Below are 22,858 nucleotides of genomic sequence, written 5' to 3'. Positions count from 1 at the left end.
TTTACCCTTTATCGTTTGACTGTTTAATTTCTTATGTAAGACGTGTAAAAACAGGACAACTGAGAGACCGTTTGACAGTAGCACACCACAGACCGACATTAAACCGGACAACTGAGAGACCGTTTGACAGTAGCACACCACAGACCGACATTACCAATATCCGTTCATATCCTTGTGTATGTAAATTCAACCCCACGTTCAAAACAAACATATATTTAAAGTACTACCTCTAGCCCTGTACCCAGTGTAAGTAGTTTAACAAGCTTATTCCAGGGACAGACAGAAAACCCTTGTACAACATTTGACTGGCTATAAACACAGCCATACCAACCCTCACTTAAAACCAGAACACCAGTTTGTGTATTTATAGTGTATTATGTGTTTGAAAATAAATATAACAGTACAATGTAGAGAGAGAGAGAGAGAAGGGAAGTATACATAAAACTAACATATTGTTTAATGTTAGATGAAGTACGTCAGAATGAAAACATTTTTGGAAGATTCAAATCTAGTGAAATCCAAAATCAAGAAACCCATTTCAAACTCATGGTCGTCAGAAACATAGACGGTTAAAAAATAAAGTAGTTTTGTTCAGATGTTTCTTTTTCACTTGGTCTTCCCCGACACCATGACTCCGAACTCCTGGATGGTGATCTCCTTGTCATGGTACTGCTGCAGCTGGCGGTTGGTGATGTTCCCAGCCCTCAGGGCGTCTTCAATGGAGAACTTCTTCCCAGACTTCCTGTCGTGGAGAACCGAGGACTCCCCCTTGGGGCCCTTGACACTGATCTCCTCCCAGTCGCACTCCTGGCTCTGGAGGTTCACAAACATCTTCCAGTCGATCAGCCCCAGTTTGTAGGCCTCCTCTGGCCTCATCTCCTTACCCGAGTCGGGGTCGATGACCACGATGGATCTCCTCAGGTGGCTCTCCCTCTGCTCCCTCTTGATCTGGATGGCTGACAGGCTCTTCTGTAGCTTCTCGATCTCATCATCCTTCTGGCTGGTGATGGCCCTCAGTTCGGCCAGCTCCCTCTGCAGTGAGCCCAGCCTCAGCTCTAGGTTCTTCCCGCTCTCCATGGGGGCCGAGTTGGAGATGCTCCGGGTCTCCGTGGAGGTGATCTGGATCTCGGACTGCAGCCTGCGGATGTCATTCTGTAGCCTCTGGTTCTCCTGCTGGAGGCGACTGCTCTCGTCGCGGATGTAGTCCAGCTCCTTGGACGACTTGGTGTTGGTGAACTCCATGTCGGACAGGCGGGACTTGAGGCTGCCCAGCTCCTGGTCCAGCTCGAGCCTCCTCCTCTTCTCCTGTTCCAGCGTCCTCGTCATCTTCTCGATCTCCAGCTCAGCCTCCGGGTCTTTCTCTACCTGGATGGTCTCGGTGCGCACCACCTTCTCCTTCACCACCATCCTCTCCAGGGTGACCTGCTGCTGGAGCAGGACGTTCAGCTCCTTCTCCAGCAGGGTGCGCTTGTGTCTCTCCTCCTCCACCTGCAGCTTGAGGATGGAGTGCTCTTTCTCTTGCTGGGGGTCCTGCTGGAGAACCACCATCTGTTTCACTGTGACCCTCTCCCTGTTCTCCTTGTCCCTGAGCTCCATCTCGTTCAGCCTGACCCTCAGCCTCTGGATCTCCAGCTCTGCATCGCGCCGAGCTCGGCGTTCTCGCTCCAGCTCCTCCAGCTGTGCGTCCAGGTTGGCCTTCTGCTTCTGAAGTTGGAAGAGCTCCTCTTTCAGGGTCTCCCTCTGCCTCTGTTCATTGTTAATGTTCTGTGTGAAGGTGCTGCACTCTGACCTCAGTAATGGGTCCTCCTCCATCTTAACCACCTCCTGCTGGACAACCTTCTCTCTGACCTGGGACAGGTCGATCTTCCTTAGCCGGATCTTCTCCTCATTAGCTGATCGCTCCCTCTCCAGGTCCAGACGTTTCTTCTGCTCGTCCGCCAGCTTCCTCTTCAGGATCTCAATCTCCTCCTTGGTCTTGGGGTTTTCTTTGTACTCCAGCACCTCGTTAACCACCTCTTTAATTTGCACCTGTGGCTTGGTGTCCTTCCACCGCTGAATCTCGTCCCTCAGCTGCCTGATCTCCATCTCTGACTTCTCCGTCTGGTGCGTCTTATCCACAATCTCGTTGCGAAGTTTCTCCAGCTCCCTCTCGGTCTGCGGGTCCGTCTTGTACTTGATGACTTCCTTGATGATCTCCTTGATCTCGATCTGCGGACCTCTGTTTCTCAGCATTTTCAGCTCGTCCTGGTGGGACTTCAGCTGCTGGTCGGCGTCTCTGTACCTCCTCTGGTGTTCCACCAGTTCCATGCGTAGGTTGGCCACTTCAGCCTCAGCCTTGGGGTCAGGCCTGACGATCTCCCTCACCTTCTCCTGAACTATGACCCTTGACTTTTCCTCCTCTAGGCTGGAGATCTTCCTCTGGAGGTCGGCGCGCTCCCTTTGGGAAGACCGGTGCTTGGCCTTCTCATCCTCATGTTGCATCCTGAGATTCTCTACCTCCCTCTCAAAGGCGATATCCTTCTCCACCTTCAGCACCTCCTTGATGGAGATCTTCTCCTCGGCCATGGACTTCTCCTTCTCCAGCCTGCGGAGCTTGTCCTGGAGGAAGCGCAGCTCGTCCTCCAGTTGCTTCCTGCCCTCCTGCTCTTTCTGCTTCCTGTCCAAGAGGATGCGGTACTCGTTCTCCAGTTGCGGGTCGTTTTGCACTTTAATCACCTCCTCCTCTGTGATCACCTCCTGCTCCTTGGACTTCTGCTGTGCCAGGAGCGTCACCTGCTTGGTGATCTGGATCACCTCGTTGTCCTTGATGGTCTTCCTCCTCCTCAGTTCTTCCAGCTCCTCCCTGAGCCTCCTCACCTCCTCCTCCTGGCCGCGGTCCCTCTCGATACGCAGCACCTCCTTCACGGTGTACTGCTGTGCTCCTTCTTTGATCTCTGTTTCGATGCCACGCAGCTTCAGCCTCAGTGCCTCCAGCTCGTTGTCCATGGCCCGGGTGACCCGGGTTTCGTCTGACAGTTTCTGACGGACATTGTGGACCTCGTCGACCAGAGTCGGATCCGGAACCTTCTTGATGATCTCCTTCTTGACGACGGTGTCCTCCGGCTTCTGGCCCTCCAACATGTAGATGTCCGTCTGGATTTTCTCTAGATCCTTCTCCAGCTGCTCCCTCCTCTGAATCTCGTCTTTCAGTTGACTCTCGATCCTCCAGGCTTCTTCTCCTGGAGCGGCAGATCTGACTTGTTGGACATTGTTGCTGACGATCACGTCTGATTGCTGAGAGAGAGGGAGAGAAGGCTGAGGTTATTGTTTTTAGAAGTTAATGGCAATCATGTTTATTTAGAATGATGTGACATTTAAATTCAATTTTTTTGGATCTATATAAAGATATGCCACATTGATTGTTGAACATTCAGGAGTATCTCACCTGATTCATAAGGCCTTGTGCAAACTGCAGATTCGCCATCCTTTGCTTGTTCACGGCATTCACTTCGGTGAATTTAGCTTCAATGGCAGATTCCTGTCAACAAGGAAATTATGAAAATGTATGGAACCAGAGGCATCATTTGCTACTGTTTTTATACTGCTGCTCTTTAATTATATCTTTATTTTTTACTTCACACTTATTTTTCTTAACTGCATTGTTGGTTAAGGGCTTGTAAGTAAGCATTTCACTGTAATGTCTACACCTGTTGTATTTGGCACATGTGACATAACATTTGATTAGATTTGATTTTCAGAATGTTCATTAGAAGATGTCGTACAAAAGACTTCCTGAAAATGTATCAAAAGGTGTCACATTACAACGTGTAATATGCATTGAGGTTACAGTCAAGAGCTGACTCTCACATTACACAATATTCCATATCAGTGGACTACTGCCCATGCACCCTATTCCCTATATAGTGCACTACTTTTGACCAGGGCCCATGTACCCTATTCCCTATATAGTGCACTACTTTTGACCAGGGCCCATGCACCCTATTCCCTACATAGTGCACTACTTTTGACCAGGGCCCATGTACCCTATTCCCTATATAGTGCACTACTTTTGACCAGGGCCCAGGCACCCTATTCCCTACATAGTACACTACTTTTGACCAGGGCCCATGTACCCTATTCCCTATATAGTGCACTACTTTTGACCAGGGCCCATGCACCCTATTACCTACATAGTGCACTACTTTTGACCAGGGCCCATGCACCCTATTCCCTACATAGTACACTACTTTTGACCAGGGCCCATGCACCCTATTCCCTACATAGTACACTACTTTTGACCAGGGCCCATGCACCCTATTCCCTACATAGTACACTACTTTTGACCAGGGCCCATGCACCCTATTCCCTACATAGTACACTACTTTTGACCAGGGCCTTATGACCAGAGTCCAAAAGTAGTGCACTAAATAGGTAAATGGGTTCCATTTGGGCCACAGTGGAGTCTTCCTTACCTCTTCCTTGACCCTGAGTGCAGGGGACTCCAGTCTGCTTCTCTTGTAGGTCTGCGGGACCAGCCCGTCTTCAAGGTCCAGAAGAGACTTGAACTTCTCAGTATCATTCTCATAGTCCTGCAAAAACACAAATGAGTCAAATCAATTATTCATTGAAGAGGAAGAAAAATGAGGAGAAAGTGTTACATCAAATCATATACATTTCTCCTAGCCGTAGGTAATCAGAATGGATGTGTCGATCGGTGTTCATTCCCCTACCTTGACGGTAATCAGAATGGATGTGTCGATCGGTGTTCATTCCCCTACCTTGACGGCTTGCTGGTAAAGTTGGGCATTCTTCGATACGTTGTTCAACTCAGACTCCTTCTTTTTAATGTCGGAGAGCAGGTTCTGTGACAACACAGCAATCAACATTTTAGACCATTAGAGGTAGAGGACTTTGACTAGAGGTATGGAAACATAACAGGACCATTAGAGGTAGAGGACTGACTATAGAAACATAACAGGACCATTAGAGGTAGAAGACTGACTATAGAAACATAACAGGATCATTAGAGGTAGAGGACTGACTATAGAAACATAACAGGACCATTAGAGGTAGAGGACTGACTATAGAAACATAACAGGATCATTAGAGGTAGAGGACTGACTATAGAAACATAACAGGACCATTAGAGGTAGAGGACTGACTATAGAAACATAACAGGACCATTAGAGGTAGAGGACTGACTAGAGGTATAGAAACATTAGTTTTAGTTCAGGACAGGGTTGCAAAACATTAACTAAAATCAGCTTCCCCTCCCCCAATCCTAACATTAACCAATCAGAAATCAGCTTCCCCTCCCCCAATCCTAACATTAACCAATCAGAAATCAGCTTCCTCTCCCCCAATCCTAACATTAACCAATCAGAAATCAGCTTCCCCTCCCCCAATCCTAACATTAACCAATAGTGGGACAATCAGAAATCAGCTTCCCCTCCCCCAATCCTAACATTAACCAATCAGAAATCAGCTTCCCCTCCCCCAATCCTAACATTAACCAATCAGAAATCAGCTTCCCCTCCCCCAATCCTAACATTAACCAATCAGAAATCAGCTTCCCCTCCCCCAATCCTAACATTAACCAATAGTGGGACAATCAGAAATCAGCTTCCCCTCCCCCAATCCTAACATTAACCAATCAGAAATCAGCTTCCCCTCCCCCAATCCTAACATGAACCAATCAGAAATCAGCTTCCCCTCCCCCAATCCTAACATTAACCAATCAGAAATCAGCTTCCCCTCCCCCAATCCTAACATTAACCAATCAGAAATCAGCTTCCCCTCCCCCAATCCTAACATTAACCAATCAGAAATCAGCTTCCCCTCCCCCAATCCTAACATTAACCAATCAGAAATCAGCTTCCCCTCCCCCAATCCTAACATTAACCAATCAGAAATCAGCTTCCCCTCCCCCAATCCTAACATTAACCAATCAGAAATCAGCTTCCCCTCCCCCAATCCTAACATTAACCAATAGTGGGACAATCAGAAATCAGCTTCCCCTCCCCCAATCCTAACATTAACCAATCAGAAATCAGCTTCCCCTCCCCCAATCCTAACATGAACCAATCAGAAATCAGCTTCCCCTCCCCCAATCCTAACATTAACCAATCAGAAATCAGCTTCCCCTCCCCCAATCCTAACATTAACCAATCAGAAATCAGCTTCCCCTCCCCCAATCCTAACATTAACCAATCAGAAATCAGCTTCCCCTCCCCCAATCCTAACATTAACCAATCAGAAATCAGCTTCCCCTCCCCCAATCCTAACATTAACCAATCAGAAATCAGCTTCCCCTCCCCCAATCCTAACATTAACCAATAGTGGGACAATCAGAAATCAGCTTCCCCTCCCCCAATCCTAACATTAACCAATCAGAAATCAGCTTCCCCTCCCCCAATCCTAACATGAACCAATCAGAAATCAGCTTCCCCTCCCCCAATCCTAACATTAACCAATCAGAAATCAGCTTCCCCTCCCCCAATCCTAACATTAACCAATCAGAAATCAGCTTCCCCTCCCCCAATCCTAACATTAACCAATAGTGGGACAATCAGAAATCAGCTTCCCCTCCCCCAATCCTAACATTAACCAATCAGAAATCAGCTTCCCCTCCCCCAATCCTAACATTAACCAATCAGAAATCAGCTTCCCCTCCCCCAATCCTAACATTAACCAATAGTGGGACAATCAGAAATCAGCTTCCCCTCCCCCAATCCTAACATTAACCAATCAGAAATCAGCTTCCCCTCCCCCAATCCTAACATGAACCAATCAGAAATCAGCTTCCCCTCCCCCAATCCTAACATTAACCAATCAGAAATCAGCTTCCCCTCCCCCAATCCTAACATTAACCAATCAGAAATCAGCTTCCCCTCCCCCAATCCTAACATTAACCAATCAGAAATCAGCTTCCCTCCCCCCAATCCTAACATTAACCAATCAGAAATCAACCACCTACCTTCTGGTTTTCCAGCTTGGTTTCCACCTGACTGAGGTTGTCTTTCTCAGTTGGCTCATAGTTTGGCACGCGGGACAGCCAGTTGTTCAGGTTGTCGTAGTCACTGCGGTAGTTACTGTACGACGTCTTAGCCCTCTGCAGGCTCTGAGTTCTGTAACACACCACAACACAACATGAACGTATCACACCACAACATGAACGTATCACACGACAACATGAACGTATCACACCACAACACAACATGAACGTAACACACCACAACGTAACACACCACAAAGTAACACACCACAACGTGAACGTAACACACCACAACGTGAACGTAACACACCACACCACAACGTAACACACCACAACGTGAACGTAACGCACCACAACGTGAACGTAACACACCACACCACAACATGAACGTAACACACCACAACATGAACGTAACACACCACAACATGAACGTAACACACCACAACGTGAACGTAACACACCACAACATGAACGTAACACACCACACTACAACGTGAACGTAACACACCACAACGTGAACGTAACACACCACACCGTGAACGTAACACACCACAACATGAACGTAACACACCACACTACAACGTGAACGTAACACACCACAACATGAACGTAACACACCACACCGTGAACGTAACACACCACACCGTGAACGTAACACACCACAACATGAACGTAACACACCACAACATGAACGTAACACACCACACTACAACGTGAACGTAACACACCACAACGTGAACGTAACACACCACACCGTGAACGTAACACACCACAACGTGAACGTAACACACCACACCACAACGTGAACGTAACACACCACAACGTGAACGTAACACACCACAACGTGAACGTAACACACCACACCACAACATGAACGTAACACACCACAACACAACATGAATGTAACACACCACAACATGAACGTAACACACCACAACATGAACGTAACACACCACACCACAACGTGAACGTAACACACCACAACATGAACGTAACACACCACAACATGAACGTAACACACCACAACGTGAACGTACCACACCACAACGTGAACGTAACACACCACAACGTGAACGTAACACACCACAACGTGAACATAACACACCACAACGTGAACGTAACACACCACAACGTGAACGTAACACACCACAACGTGAACGTAACACACCACAACGTGAACACAACACACCACAACGTGAACACAACACACCACAACGTGAACACACCACAACATGAACGTAACACACCACACCACAACGTGAACGTAACACACCACAACACAACGTAACACACCACAACGTGAACGTAACACACCACACCGTGAACGTAACACACCACAACATGAACGTAACACACCACACTACAACGTGAACGTAACACACCACAACATGAACGTAACACACCACAACGTGAACGTAACACACCACAACGTGAACCTAACACACCACAACACAACATGAACGTAACACACCACAACGTGAACCTAACACACCACACCACAACGTGAACCTAACACACCACAACGTGAACCTAACACACCACACCACAACGTGAACCTAACACACCACAACGTGAACCTAACACACCACAAAACAACGTGAACCTAACACACCCACACCACAACGTAACACACCACAACGTGAACCTAACACACCACAACGTGAACCTAACACACCCACACCACAACGTAACACACCACACCGTGAACGTAACACACCCACACCACAACGTGAACCTAACACACCACAACACAACGTGAACCTAACACACCACAACACAACGTGAACCTAACACACCCACACCACAACGTAACACACCACAACGTGAACCTAACACACCCACACCACAACGTGAACCTAACACACCACAACACAACGTGAACCTAACACACCACAACGTGAACCTAACACACCCACACCACAACGTAACACACCACAACGTGAACCTAACACACCACACCACAACGTGAACCTAACACACCACAACACAATGTGAACCTAACACACCCACACCACAACGTAACACACCACAACGTGAACCTAACACACCACACCACAACGTGAACCTAACACACCACAACACAACGTGAACCTAACACACCACAACGTGAACCTAACACACCCACACCACAACGTAACACACCACAACGTGAACCTAACACACCACAACGTGAACCTAACACACCACAACGTGAACCTAACACACCCACACCACAACGTAACACACCACAACGTGAACCTAACACACCACACCACAACGTGAACCTAACACACCCACACCACAACGTAACACACCACAACGTGAACGTAACACACCACAACATGAACGCACCACACCACAACGTCATGTGACGTCTATTATAGTAAAATCACAATCCAGGTCTGGCTATGACGAGTCTTGATCTTGGCTTCAACCCTCTTTTTTTTTTACCAGTCGTCGAGGGCGACCAACGCTCAATCAGCCCTCTAACCTCACAAATATCATTTATGGGATGTCAAAGGTTACCACATTCCAATTCTCTACCCTTCTCCCTGAAGTGTGCACTCGTACACTTCCCTTTACGGATGTAAAAGGATTGGACTGGTGTAAGGAATATGATGGAAATGGGAACTCCCCTCCAGTCGTACTTGTGTACCGATCCAATGGTTTTGAGTTCTGGAGAAGGGTGGAACATCGGAACGCAGCCACAGGGTTCAACTGCACCCCAGAGACTGCTGCCTTATGTACGGTACAGAGTCATGGTTCATCCTATATAACTACTGCTGCCTTGTGTACGGTACAGAGTCATGGTTCATCCTATATAACTACTGCTGCCTTGTGTACGGTACAGAGTCATGGTTCATCCTATATAACTACTGCTGCCTTGTGTACGGTACAGAGTCATGGTTCATCCTATATAACTACTGCTGCCTTGTGTACGGTACAGAGTCATGGTTCATCCTATATAACTACTGCTGCCTTGTGTACGGTACAGAGTCATGGTTCATCCTATATAACTACTGCTGTACACACCATCCTATATAACTACTGTCTATACACACCATCCTAATATAACTACTGTCTATACACACCATCCTAAAATAACTACTGTCTATACACACCATCCTATATAACTACTGTCTATACACACCATCCTTTTTAACTACTGTCTATACACACCATCCTATATAACTACTGTCTATACACACCATCCTATATAACTACTGTCTATACACACCATCCTATATATAACAACTGTCTATACACACCATCCTATATATAACTACTGTCTATACACACCATCCTATATATAACTACTGTCTATACACACCATCCTATATAACTACTGTCTATACACACCATCCTATATATAACTACTGTCTATACTGTCTATAAACACCATCCTACATAACTACTGTCTATACACACCATCCTATACACAGATGTTTCTATTCCAGAGTCTGACAGTCTTGTTCTAATATTTCTATATTCCTGTCATTTGTATTTTGTAGATTTACATGTATTGTTACAATTGCACTGTTGGAGCGCTGCACTGTTGGAGCGCTGCACTGTAGGAGCGCTGCACTGTAGGAGCGCTGCACTGTAGGAGCGCTGCACTGTAGGAGCGCTGCACTGTAGGAGCGCTGCACTGTAGGAGCGCTGCACTGTTGGAGCGCTGCACTGTTGGAGCGCTGCACTGTTGGAGCGACGAACACAGACGTTTCCCTACACCCAGGATAACATCCGCGACCAATAACAACCAATAGCAACCAATAGCAACCAATAGCAACCAATAACAACCAATAACATTTGATTTGATCATTCATTTGAAGTCTCAGTTCTGTCAGTCCCGTTTACCTGGCGTCGATCTGCCTGTTGAGGTTGTCGTAGCGTTTGTTAAGTCTCCGGACCTCGCCCTCCTGCCTCTCGATGTCGGGGCAGTGCTCCTGCAGCTTGGTTGCCATGGTGTCACAGCTGCCTTTGGCCGCACGCAGGTTAGCTTCCGTCTCCGTCACCGCGGACCTCTTGGTCTTCAGCTCTGATGCAATATCCTGTCGGGAGAGGAAGTGGAGGTTGAATTGTGTGTTTGGGGGGGGAAGTTCTGCCCCAACCGGGACAAAGTTGAGATATGAGTGTGTAGCTCAGACCTTCCAGCTCATCATACATTTATACTGTATGTCATTAGTAAATATGCTTCGGTCTTTGGTATCTGTACTGATACAAAACATTTCCTTTGTGGAGAAGATCCATTTGGATCTAAACATGAATCCTGATGAGAATAAACGAGCGATCAGAGGGCAGCCATCTTACAGCCAGTTGACGCTGTGTCTTCTCCAGAGATGAGATGTCTGCTGGGGCGACTTCCTCCCTGACCAGCTTGTTCTCGTAGCTGGACAATAAAGATTTCCCGTTTTGAAGGGAGTTCTCCAGGCGGTTGGAATTCTGAAGCCTGTAAACAAAACACATGATATGGGTTAAATTACATTAGATTAAAATGACATTTAAAATGTGTTTAAATAGTGTCATACAGGTTAGTCATCCTAGTAAAACAGGACAACTCATTTTTTATTTATTTTTAACCTTTATTTAACTAGGCAAGTCAGTTAAGAACAAATTCTTATTTTCAATGACGGCCTAGGAACAGTGGGTTGTCGTAGCCTGCCTGTTCAGGGGCAGAACAACAGATTTGTACCTTGTCAGCTCGGGGGTTTGAACTTGCAACCTTTCGGTTACTAGTCCAACACTCTAACCACTAGGCTACCCTGCCACCCTGGTCCTGAGTTTTGTCTAACTACTACCATCTCTACTAACAAGTACAAAAAGCTACTCACTTGTCCTCGGAGCACTTGAGCAGCAGGTTGATCTTGTCGTATTTGTTGTTGGCCTCGTTCACCTTGCCGTTCAGCTGAGGGGCGCTGGCACATTTAGGGTTAGAGGTCAGGAACTTCTCAGCCTCCCTCACCTTGGACGACTTCTCCGGCTCGATCTTACGAACCACGGCCGCAATGTCCTGGTGGAAGAATATGGGATAAGCATTTAAAAAAAAAAGTGTACACTTCAAGGAACTAACTAATAGTACTTCCTCGATAAGCATAAAACAACTCTCTCAAGACTTTCTTTGGTAGGATTAAATGGGTTTGAAAACTGTATCGAAAGGATTCTAGTCTAAATAGGAGGACAGGAGAAGAGTAGGAGGAGGAAAAGCATCTCTACCGCTCTACACCCTCTGTGCAGAGAAAGGAGAAAAACGAGGAACTACCTTGACGTCCTGCAGACGGTCAGCGCTGTCCTGCAGCGGCCTGGTCTGCTCCAGAGGGGGGCGTACTCGAGAGTAGATGGCCTTCTCCTGTTTGTCCAGATCACTGGTCACCTTGTCCAGACCGGCCATCAGCTGGCGACACTGCTGCTCCTCCTTGTCTATAATATTCATCAGTCAATCAATCACCAAAATAACACACACAACAAATCTTATACAACCAGACTCAATAATCACAACATCAATACACAATCAAATCATACACACACCAAAATAACACACACACAGACTCAATCACAACATCCATAGACAATCAATCAATCAATCACACACCAAAATAACACACAGACTCAACAATCACAACATCCATACACAATCAAATCACACACACACACACCAAAATAACATACACATAATCAGATACGACTACACACACAATATAGAATCAGACACTCATAACATAACATCACATTCACAAATCAGACAATCACACTGGCCTTACAAATCATTGCAAGCTGCATCTCTAGTGATTAACTGCAGTAGTCACATGACATGGAAACCAACCAATCACACTGGCCTACAAATCATTACAAGCTGCATCTCTAGTGATTAACTGCAGTAGTCACATGACATGGAAACCAACCAATCCCATTTATTTATAAAGTGCTTTTTACACCAGCAGGTGTCACAAAGTCCTTATACAGAAACTCTGTAGCTGTAGAAGCACGCTGGCTAGGAACAACGTCCTAGAAAGGGTAGGAACCTAGGAAGAAACCTGGAGAGGAACCAGGCTCTGAGGGGTGGACCAGTCCTCTTTCTGGTTGTGCTGGGTAGAGAGGAACCAGGCTCTGAGGGATTGACCAGTCCTCTTTCTGGTTGTGCCGGGTAGAGAGGAACCAGGCTCTGAGGGGTGGACCAGTCCTCTTCCTGGTTGTGCCGGGTAGAGAGGAACCAGGCTCTGAGGGGTGGACCAGTCCTCTTTCTGGTTGTGCCGGGTAGAGAGGAACCAGGCTCTGAGGGGTGGACCAGTCCTCTTTCTGGTTGTGCCGGGTAGAGAGGAACCAGGCTCTGAGGGGTTGACCAGTCCTCTTTCTGGTTGTGCTGGGTAGAGAGGAACCAGGCTCTGAGGGGTGGACCAGTCCTCTTTCTGGTTGTGCTGGGTAGAGAGGAACCAGGCTCTGAGGGGTTGACCAGTCCTCTTTCTGGTTGTGCTGGGTAGAGAGGAACCAGGCTCAGAGGGGTTAACCAGTCCTCTTTCTGGTTGTGCTGGGTAGAGAGGAACCAGGCTCTGAGGGGTGGACCAGTCCTCTTTCTGGTTGTGCCGGGTAGAGAGGAACCAGGCTCTGAGGGGTTGACCAGTCCTCTTTCTGGTTGTGCCGGGTGGTGATTATAAGGAGTATACGGCCATTAAGGCCAGATGGTTCTTCAAGATGTTGGTCATCTATGACCGTCTGAACAGGGTGAGATAATAATCACAGTGGTTATAGATCAGGGCTCTCCAATAGGTGGATGGACATCTACCAGCAGCTCACAGCCCACCTATGAGTAGCTCACCATGTAGTTGGGCTCCTGAGTGGCGCAGCGATCTAAGGCACTGAATCTCAGTGCAAGAGGCGTTTACTACAGACCCTGGTTCTGAAATGTCAGAGCGGCAGAGACAGAAAGACTTTCCCCAATAACCTGGTCAATTAAATGTTAACTGTGAAGTAGGCTTACCTGACAGAACAGTCATGATTATTTACATCAATTGGATGGTCATTGTTTTACAAACTCTGCCATGACGCGAGCTGCAGTCGTCCTGACAGAAACATCACTACAGCGACACATCTCTCTCTGGCTCGATGCGCAATTAAAGGGGAATTACACTCAAAAATCAAAAAGCGTTATGTTTAGGTCTGAAGGTCTTCTGATGTGATTTAAGCACAGACGTGGACTCAGAACATTCAGTTGCTGTTTCTCTATGAACAGTTGTACTATTGAGAGTTAAAAACGGAGTCAAAACCAGGAGAAGGAAAAAAAAAGGAAAATTTTGTGGGGCTGTCGTGTTGATGACTGTTTATGAACCATTATTTTACCAGGTATATTGACATCTTTTATACAGCAAGGAACCCGGGGGAAGAGTTGCCGGGTAGAGGAGAAGAATGTTCCTATTTAAAAGCTATAAATACATTTATTTTTAAAGAGTTGCTTGCGACATGTTTCATTTTTTTTAAAGGAGCTCATGCTATAAAAGTCTGGAGACGCCTGTTATAGAGGGTAGCAACAGGTCTGGAGACGCCTGTTATAGAGGGTAGCAACAGGTCTAGAGACGCCTGTTATAGAGGGTAGCAACAGGTCAGCACCTCAGAAGTTAAATGTCAGTTGGCTTTCCATAGCCGAGCATTCAGAGATTGAGACATGGACATACCATGACATGACATACCATGACATACCATGACATACCATGACATACCATAACATACCATGACATAACATACCATAACATACCATGACATAACACGACATACCATGACATAACATACCATAACATACCATACCATGACATACCATAACACGACATACCATGACATAACACGACATACCATGACATAACATACCATAACACGACATAACATGACATAACATACAATACCACGACATACCATGACATAACAGTACCTACCAGAGCCAGCGGAGCCGTCTTTCTTCAGTTCCTCCAGGCGTTTGACCAGGGTGGTCTTACTGCCAGACACCTTCATCTTAATACCCTTCTGCTGGCCGGCCAGACTGGAAACACACAACAGACCCTGTTACACAGTGTACAAGTACACCGTCTCGGGAAACAGACCCTGTCACACAGTGTACAAGTACACCGTCCCGGGAAACAACAGACCCTGTTACACAGTGTACAAGTACAACGTCTCAAGAAACAACAGACCTTGTTACACAGTGTACAAGTACACCGTCCCAGGAAACAACAGACCCTGTTACACAGTGTACAAGTACACCGTCCCGGGAAACAACAGGCCCTGTTACACAGTGTACAAGTACACCGTCCCGGGAAACAACAGACCCTGTTACACAGTGTACAAGCACACTGTCCCAGGAAACAACAGACCCTGTTACACAGTGTACAAGTACACCGTCTCGGGAAACAACAGGCCCTGTTACACAGTGTACAAGTACACCGTCCCAGGAAACAACAGACCCTGTTACACAGTGTACAAGTACACCGTCTCGGGAAACAGACCCTGTTACACAGTGTACAAGTACACCGTCTCGGGAAACAACAGACCCCGTTACACACAAACACACACCTCTACACCCTACCCCCATAACAAACACACACACACCTCTCCACCCTACCCCCGTAACACACACACACACACCTCTCCACCCTACCCCCATAACACACACACTCTCTCCACCCTACCCCCGTAACACACACACACACACACACACACCTCTCCACCCTACCCCCGTAACAGACACACACACCTCTCCACCCTACCCCCATAACACACACACACCTCTCCACTCTACCCCCATAACACACACACTCTCTCCACCCTACCCCCGTAACACACACACACACACACACCTCTCCACCCTACCCCCGTAACACACACACACACCTCTCCACCCTACCCCCGTAACAAACACACACCTCTCCACCCTACCCCCATAACACACACACTCTCTCCACCCTACCCCCGTAACACACACACACACACACACACCTCTCCACCCTACCCCCGTAACACACACACACACCTCTCCACCCTACCCCCGTAACAAACACACACCTCTCCACCCTACCCCGTAACAAACACACTTACCTGTTGGAGACGGCGACAGACTCTGGGTCTGTGGGGGGGACCATGAAGCAGGCCCCCGGAGCCGTCAGTTTACGCCCGGCCGCGTCCTTCACCTCCCACTTGGGCCCCTTGTTACTCAGGAGGGTGTACCTCTCTCCACGCAGGATCTGACCCTGGGATGGACAACCACAACATCACACAGAGTTTCACTCACTGATCTGGTATGGAAGAACCAGAACACAAATAGAGGTTCACTCACTGAACCACTTTGGATAAGGCCCTTAGCTCTTCCTGACCACATGACCTGACCACACGACCTGACCACACGACCTGGCCACATGACCTGACCACACGACCTGACCACACGACCTGGCCACACGACCTGACCACACGACCTGGCCACACGACCTGGCCACACGACCTGACCACACGACCTGACCACATAACCTGACCACATGACCTGACCACATAACCTGACCACACGACCTGACCACACGACCTGGCCACACGACCTGACCACACAACCTGACCACATAACCTGACCACATAACCTGACCACATGACCTACATAACCTGACCACATGACCTACATAACCTGACCACATGACCTACATAACCTGACCACATGACCTACATAACCTGACCACATGACCTGACCACACGTCCTGACCACATGACCTGATCAGGGAACCACTAGGGCCTAGTTAGTAAATTACAGTTCACTGTTTTCACCAGTCATATGGGGGGAAACATCATAACACAACACTGTGTTTCCCCTCACCGTTTGATCCTGTTCCTAAATCTTAAGAGCTCTCTCGACTGCGCCACACACACCCCCTCATTTCCAGCTCTCCAAATCCACTCCTAAATCCCCCCCAGCCTGTGGCTGATCCCCTGAAGGCTTAAATAAGATGCAGAGAGCACAGGCCTCTTAAAGGATTTAAATACATTACAACACAGCACCGCATTCAGGGGAATAAAATGAAAGGAGTGAGAGTGAAGGAGGATGAGAGGAGGAGGAACCAGGGGAGAGAGGAGAAGATGTGGTGCAGTCAGATCGTGCTTAGTCATGATAACAGAAAAACACACCGCACATAGAGATTAGAGAATCACTGGAGACAGAAAAGGAGAGAGAGACAGGGGGGGGGGGGGGGGGGGAAGATGAAGAGAGACGGGGAAGAAGGAGAGAGGGGGAATAAGGAGAGAGAGGGGTAGAAGGGAGAGATAGTGAGGAAGGAGAGAGGGGGTAGAAGGAGAGAGAGGGGTAGTAGGAGAGAGAGGGGAAGAAGGAGAGAGAGGGGTAGAAGGGAGAGATAGTGAGGAAGGAGAGAGAGGGGAAGAAGGAGAGAGAGGGGTAGAAGGGAGGGATCGTGAGGAAGGAGAGAGAGGGGAAGAAGGAGAGAGAGGGGTAGAAGGGAGAGATAGTGAGGAAGGAGAGAAGGGGGAAAGGAGGAGAGAAGGGGAGGAGACAAAAGAAGAGAGAAAAGCTAGAATGATTGTCATGAAGAAGCGTGTGTGTGGAGGAGCATCAGTCTGAAACTAGAGCATGGTGGACAAGGTATCAGTCTGAAACTAGAGTAGGGTGGACAAGGTATCAGTCTGAAACTAGAGTAGGGTGGACAAGGTATCAGTCTGAAACTAGAGTAGGGTGGACAAGGTATCAGTCTGAAACTAGAGTAGGGTGGACAAGGTATCAGTCTGAAACTAGAGTAGGGTGGACAAGGTATCAGTCTGAAACTAGAGTAGGGTGGACAAGGTATCAGTCTGAAACTAGAGTAGGGTGGACAAGGTATCAGTCTGAAACTAGAGTAGGGTGGACAAGGTATCAGTCTGAAACTAGAGTAGGGTGGACAAGGTATCAGTCTGAAACTAGAGTAGGGTGGACAAGGTATCAGTCTGAAACTAGAGTAGGGTGGACAAGGTATCAGTCTGAAACTAGAGTAGGGTGGACAAGGTATCAGTCTGAAACTAGAGTAGGGTGGACAAGGTATCAGTCTGAAACTAGAGTAGGGTGGACAAGGTATCAGTCTGAAACTAGAGTAGGGTGGACAAGGTATCAGTCTGAAACTAGAGTAGGGTGGACAAGGTATCAGTCTGAAACTAGAGCATGGTGGACAAGGTATCAGTCTGAAACTAGAGTAGGGTGGACAAGGTATCAGTCTGAAACTAGAGTAGGGTGGACAAGGTATCAGTCTGAAACTAGAGTAGGGTGGACAAGGTATCAGTCTGAAACTAGAGTAGGGTGGACAAGGTATCAGTCTGAAACTAGAGTAGGGTGGACAAGGTATCAGTCTGAAACTAGAGTAGGGTGGACAAGGTATCAGTCTGAAACTAGAGTAGGGTGGACAAGGTATCAGTCTGAAACTAGAGTAGGGTGGACAAGGTATCAGTCTGAAACTAGAGTAGGGTGGACAAGGTATCAGTCTGAAACTAGAGTAGGGTGGACAAGGTATCAGTCTGAAACTAGAGTAGGGTGGACAAGGTATCAGTCTGAAACTAGAGTAGGGTGGACAAGGTATCAGTCTGAAACTAGAGCATGGTGGACAAGGTATCAGTCTGAAACTAGAGTAGGGTGGACAAGGTATCAGTCTGAAACTAGAGTAGGGTGGTGGCATATCCAGGTTTACCTCGTCAGTGTCTCTCACACACAGGGTGAGGTAAAGTAGTGGAGGTGTCCAGGTGTAAAGGTTTACCTCATCAGTGTCACACACAGGGTGAGGTAAAGTAGTGGAGGTGTCCAGGTGTAAAGGTTTACCTCGTCAGTGTCGAACTCACACAGCGCCTCGACGGGGAGCAGCTTCTGAGGGGTGTTCCTGCGGAACTGGAGGGGGAGAACCTGTAGACTGCGCTTCTCCAGAGCCTTCACACGCTCATCAAAGTGGTCCATGGCCTTCGCCTGGTCCTGCACCACACACACACACACAATTTTTTTTAAAGAGCATTTTGGATTTATAGTTCTAAGGCTAAATCATTTGGCAAAATGTAAATGTTCTTGATTGAGTTAGGAGTTTAGAAACCAGCCTGATAAGCAGACAGAACTGACAGACCAAAGAATTGTCTCTGCTTTATCCAACAGCTTGTCATTGTTTGACTGAAGCAGACACAGATCTGTCCCCCAGACCTGTAGTAAACTACGGTAGTGTAGAACTCACTGTTAGTAAACTACGGTAGTGTAAAGCCCACTGCTAGTAAACTACGGTAGTGTAAAGCCCACTCTCAGTAAACTACGGTAGTGTAAAGCCCACTCTCAGTAAACTACGGTAGTGTAAAGCCCACTCTCAGTAAACGACGGTAGTATAAAGACCACTCTCAGTAAACTACGGTAGTGTAAAGCCCACTCTCAGTAAACTACGGTAGTGTAAAGCCCACTCTCAGTAAACGACGGTAGTGTAAAGACCACTGCTAGTAAACTACGGTAGTGTAAAGCCCACTCTCAGTAAACTACGGTAGTGTAAAGCCCACTGTTAGTAAACTACAGTAGTGTAAAGCCCACTCTCAGTAAACTACGGTAGTGTAAAGACCACTCTCAGTAAACTACGGTAGTGTAAAGCCCACTCTCAGTAAACTACGGTAGTGTAAAGCCCACTCTCAGTAAACTACAGTAGTGTAAAGCCCACTCTCAGTAAACTACGGTAGTGTAAAGCCCACTGTTAGTAAACTACGGTAGTGTAAAGCCCACTGTTAGTAAACTACGGTAGTGTAAAGCCCACTCTCAGTAAACTACAGTAGTGTAAAGCCCACTCTCAGTAAACTACAGTAGTGTAAAGCCCACTCTCAGTAAACTACGGTAGTGTAAGCCCACTCTCAGTAAACTACAGTAGTGTAAAGCCCACTCTCAGTAAACTACGGTAGTGTAAAGCCCACTCTCAGTAAACTACAGTAGTGTAAAGCCCACTCTCAGTAAACTACAGTAGTGTAAAGCCCACTCTCAGTAAACTACGGTAGTGTAAAGCCCACTGCTAGTAAAACACTGTAGTTGTAAAGCCCACTCACGTCCAGGTCTCTGATGAGGCTCTCCATCTGGTACATGTCCTTGAACTCTGGTTTGTACTTCTGGTCCACCTCTTTGTCCATTCTCTTAAGAAGGTCCTGGGTGTCCCGGGCCTCTTTGTGGAACTGGAGAGAAAACAGACACCGGCAGGAAAAACACTGAACACACAACATCACTGAAAGCAGTTACGGTTTATTTACACGAAGTTCGACCGGCAGCCAGTCGGTCTCTGCCTGAACCAAATCTGTTTACGTACCACGACAAGTCTGTAACTCAGAAGCTGTTGCTTTGCACAACACATGCTGGTACACAAGCCTGTCAACATCTAATGACCCTGTTCAAACATTCAGGATTTCTTCAACTGATGCTTTCTGAATACTTGTTGCTGTGACTCACCTTGTGGTATTCGTCCATGTGTTTCAAGTGGTATCAGGGTTAAGGTCAGGGTATACTAATCACCTTGTGGTATTCGTCCATGTGTTTCAGGTGGTATCAGGGTTAAGGTCAGGTCAGGTTATAGTATACTAATCACCTTGTGGTATTCGTCCATGTGTTTCAGGTGGTATCAGGGTTAAGGTCAGGTCAGGTTATAGTATACTAATCACCTTGTGGTATTCGTCCATGTGTTTCAGGTGGTATCAGGGTTAAGGTCAGGGTATACTAATCACCTTGTGGTATTCGTCCATGTGTTTCAGGTGGTATCAGGGTTAAGGTCAGGTCAGGTCAGGGTATAGTATACTAATCACCTTGTGGTATTCGTCCATGTGTTTCAGGTGGTATCAGGGTTAAGGTCAGGTCAGGTCAGGGTATAGTATACTAATCACCTTGTGGTATTCGTCCATGTGTTTCAGGTGGTATCAGGGTTAAGGTCAGGTCAGGTCAGGGTATAGTATACTAATCACCTTGTGGTATTCGTCCATGTGTTTCAGGTGGTTCTCCTCACAGATGAGCAGGTTCAGGTACTCCTTCCAGTCTGCATGCACAGCCTCCATATGAGCCTGACAGGTGGAGTTGAGTTCCGTTACATCACTGTCTGTTTGCTGCTTTTCATTCACATTCATTTTTGAGGATTTTAATCTCAGTAGGGGTGAATCCTAACTTACACTAAAATAGTCTGATTTGACCTTTGTCTCCCATTGACATCAATGCATGACTTAAGTCAACATTGACTAAAGTTGAAGTTAGGATTCGCCCCAATAGTAGAATGATAGAGGATAAATGAAGTGTACCTCAATGACATTCATCCCAGGATGGTCAGTAGAGATGTGTGTATGTGTGTGTCTGTGTCTGTGTCTGTGTCTGTGTGTGAGTGTGTGTGTGTGTGTGTGTGTGTGTGTGTACACCTCAATAACATTCATCCCAGGATGGTCAGTGGAGATGTGTGTATGTGTGTGTGTGTGTGTGTGTGTGTGTGTATATATGTGTGTGTGTGTGTGTGTGTATGTGTGTACCTCAATAACATTCTTGCCAGGATGGTTGGCAGCGATGAGTTTATCTCCATCATCATTCAGCTTGGTGACAGTGGCCTCCTTGGACTCCAGACACTTACTGATGAAGTTCTGGTGGGAGATTTAAAAGAGATACAAGTCTCTCTTTATGTTCCAACACACGTACATGTAGGATCAGGTGTCACGTAACATGTAGGATCAGGTGTCACGTAACATGTAGGATCAGGTGTCAGATAACATGTAGGATCCGGTGTAACGTAACATGTAGGATCATGTGTCACGTAACATGTAGGATCAGGTGTCAGATAACATGCAGGATCAGGTGTCACGTAACATGTAGGATCAGGTGTCAGATAACATGTAGGATCAGGTGTCAGATAACATGCAGGATCAGGTGTCAGATAACATGCAGGATCAGGTGTCAGATAACATGCAGGATCAGGTGTCAGATAACATGCAGGATCAGGTGTCATATAACATGTAGGATCAGGTGTCAGATAATATGAAGGATCTGGTGTCAGATAACATGTAGGATCAGGTGTCAGATAACATGTAGGATCAGGTGTCAGATAACATGCAGGATCAGGTGTCAGATAACATGCAGGATCAGGTGTCAGATAACATGTAGGATCAGGTGTCAGATAACATGCAGGATCAGGTGTCACGTAACATGTAGGATCAGGTGTCAGATAACATGTAGGATCAGGTGTCAGATAACATGCAGGATCAGGTGTCACGTAACATGTAGGATCAGGTGTCAGATAACATGTAGGATCAGGTGTCAGATAACATGCAGGATCAGGTGTCACGTAACATGTAGGATCAGGTGTCACGTAACATGTAGGATCAGGTGTCAGATAACATGTAGGATCAGGTGTCAGATAACATGCAGGATCAGGTGTCAGATAACATGCAGGATCAGGTGTCAGATAACATGCAGGATCAGGTGTCACGTAACATGTAGGATCAGGTGTCAGATAACATGTAGGATCAGGTGTCAGATAACATGAAGGATTTGGTGTCAGATAACATGTAGGATCAGGTGTCAGATAACATGTAGGATCAGGTGTCAGATAACATGCAGGATCAGGTGTCAGATAACATGCAGGATCAGGTGTCAGATAACATGTAGGATCAGGTGTCAGATAACATGCAGGATCAGGTGTCACGTAACATGTAGGATCAGGTGTCAGATAACACGTAGGATCAGGTGTCAGATAACATGCAGGATCAGGTGTCACGTAACATGTAGGATCAGGTGTCAGATAACATGTAGGATCAGGTGTCAGATAACATGCAGGATCAGGTGTCACGTAACATGTAGGATCAGGTGTCACGTAACATGTAGGATCAGGTGTCAGATAACATGTAGGATCAGGTGTCAGATAACATGCAGGATCAGGTGTCAGATAA

General features: G+C 47.0%; 1 protein-coding gene across 3 annotated transcripts in view; it reads right to left on the bottom strand.

Annotated features, from left to right (window-relative positions):
- LOC139421639 (periplakin-like) overlaps window positions 1–22,858 on the bottom strand; it is a 44,153-nt gene continuing 21,295 nt past the window's right edge. Inside the window, exons 8-22 of one of the 3 annotated variants that reach the window (XM_071172706.1) lie at window positions 21,449–21,556; window positions 20,900–20,995; window positions 20,000–20,122; window positions 18,762–18,908; window positions 16,028–16,179; window positions 14,872–14,975; window positions 12,213–12,370; window positions 11,785–11,963; window positions 11,264–11,402; window positions 10,811–11,004; window positions 6,956–7,106; window positions 4,758–4,841; window positions 4,452–4,568; window positions 3,425–3,517; window positions 1–3,273 (exon numbers count right to left, since the gene is read on the bottom strand). In XM_071172706.1, the coding sequence (XP_071028807.1) occupies window positions 607–3,273; window positions 3,425–3,517; window positions 4,452–4,568; window positions 4,758–4,841; window positions 6,956–7,106; window positions 10,811–11,004; window positions 11,264–11,402; window positions 11,785–11,963; window positions 12,213–12,370; window positions 14,872–14,975; window positions 16,028–16,179; window positions 18,762–18,908; window positions 20,000–20,122; window positions 20,900–20,995; window positions 21,449–21,556 (4,512 nt within the window). In that variant the 3' untranslated portion in view covers window positions 1–606. Of the gene's footprint in view, window positions 3,274–3,424; window positions 3,518–4,451; window positions 4,569–4,757; window positions 4,842–6,955; window positions 7,107–10,810; window positions 11,005–11,263; window positions 11,403–11,784; window positions 11,964–12,212; window positions 12,371–14,871; window positions 14,976–16,027; window positions 16,180–18,761; window positions 18,909–19,999; window positions 20,123–20,393; window positions 20,413–20,456; window positions 20,481–20,899; window positions 20,996–21,448; window positions 21,557–22,858 lie in introns of those variants that run through there. The other 2 variants (XM_071172710.1, XM_071172709.1) reach the window with 2 other exon arrangements.

The sequence above is a fragment of the Oncorhynchus clarkii genome, chromosome 12 (assembly GCF_045791955.1).
Source record: "Oncorhynchus clarkii lewisi isolate Uvic-CL-2024 chromosome 12, UVic_Ocla_1.0, whole genome shotgun sequence".
Classification (NCBI taxonomy): Eukaryota; Metazoa; Chordata; class Actinopteri; order Salmoniformes; family Salmonidae; genus Oncorhynchus; species Oncorhynchus clarkii.
This window is presented reverse-complemented; position numbering and strand designations above follow the sequence as displayed.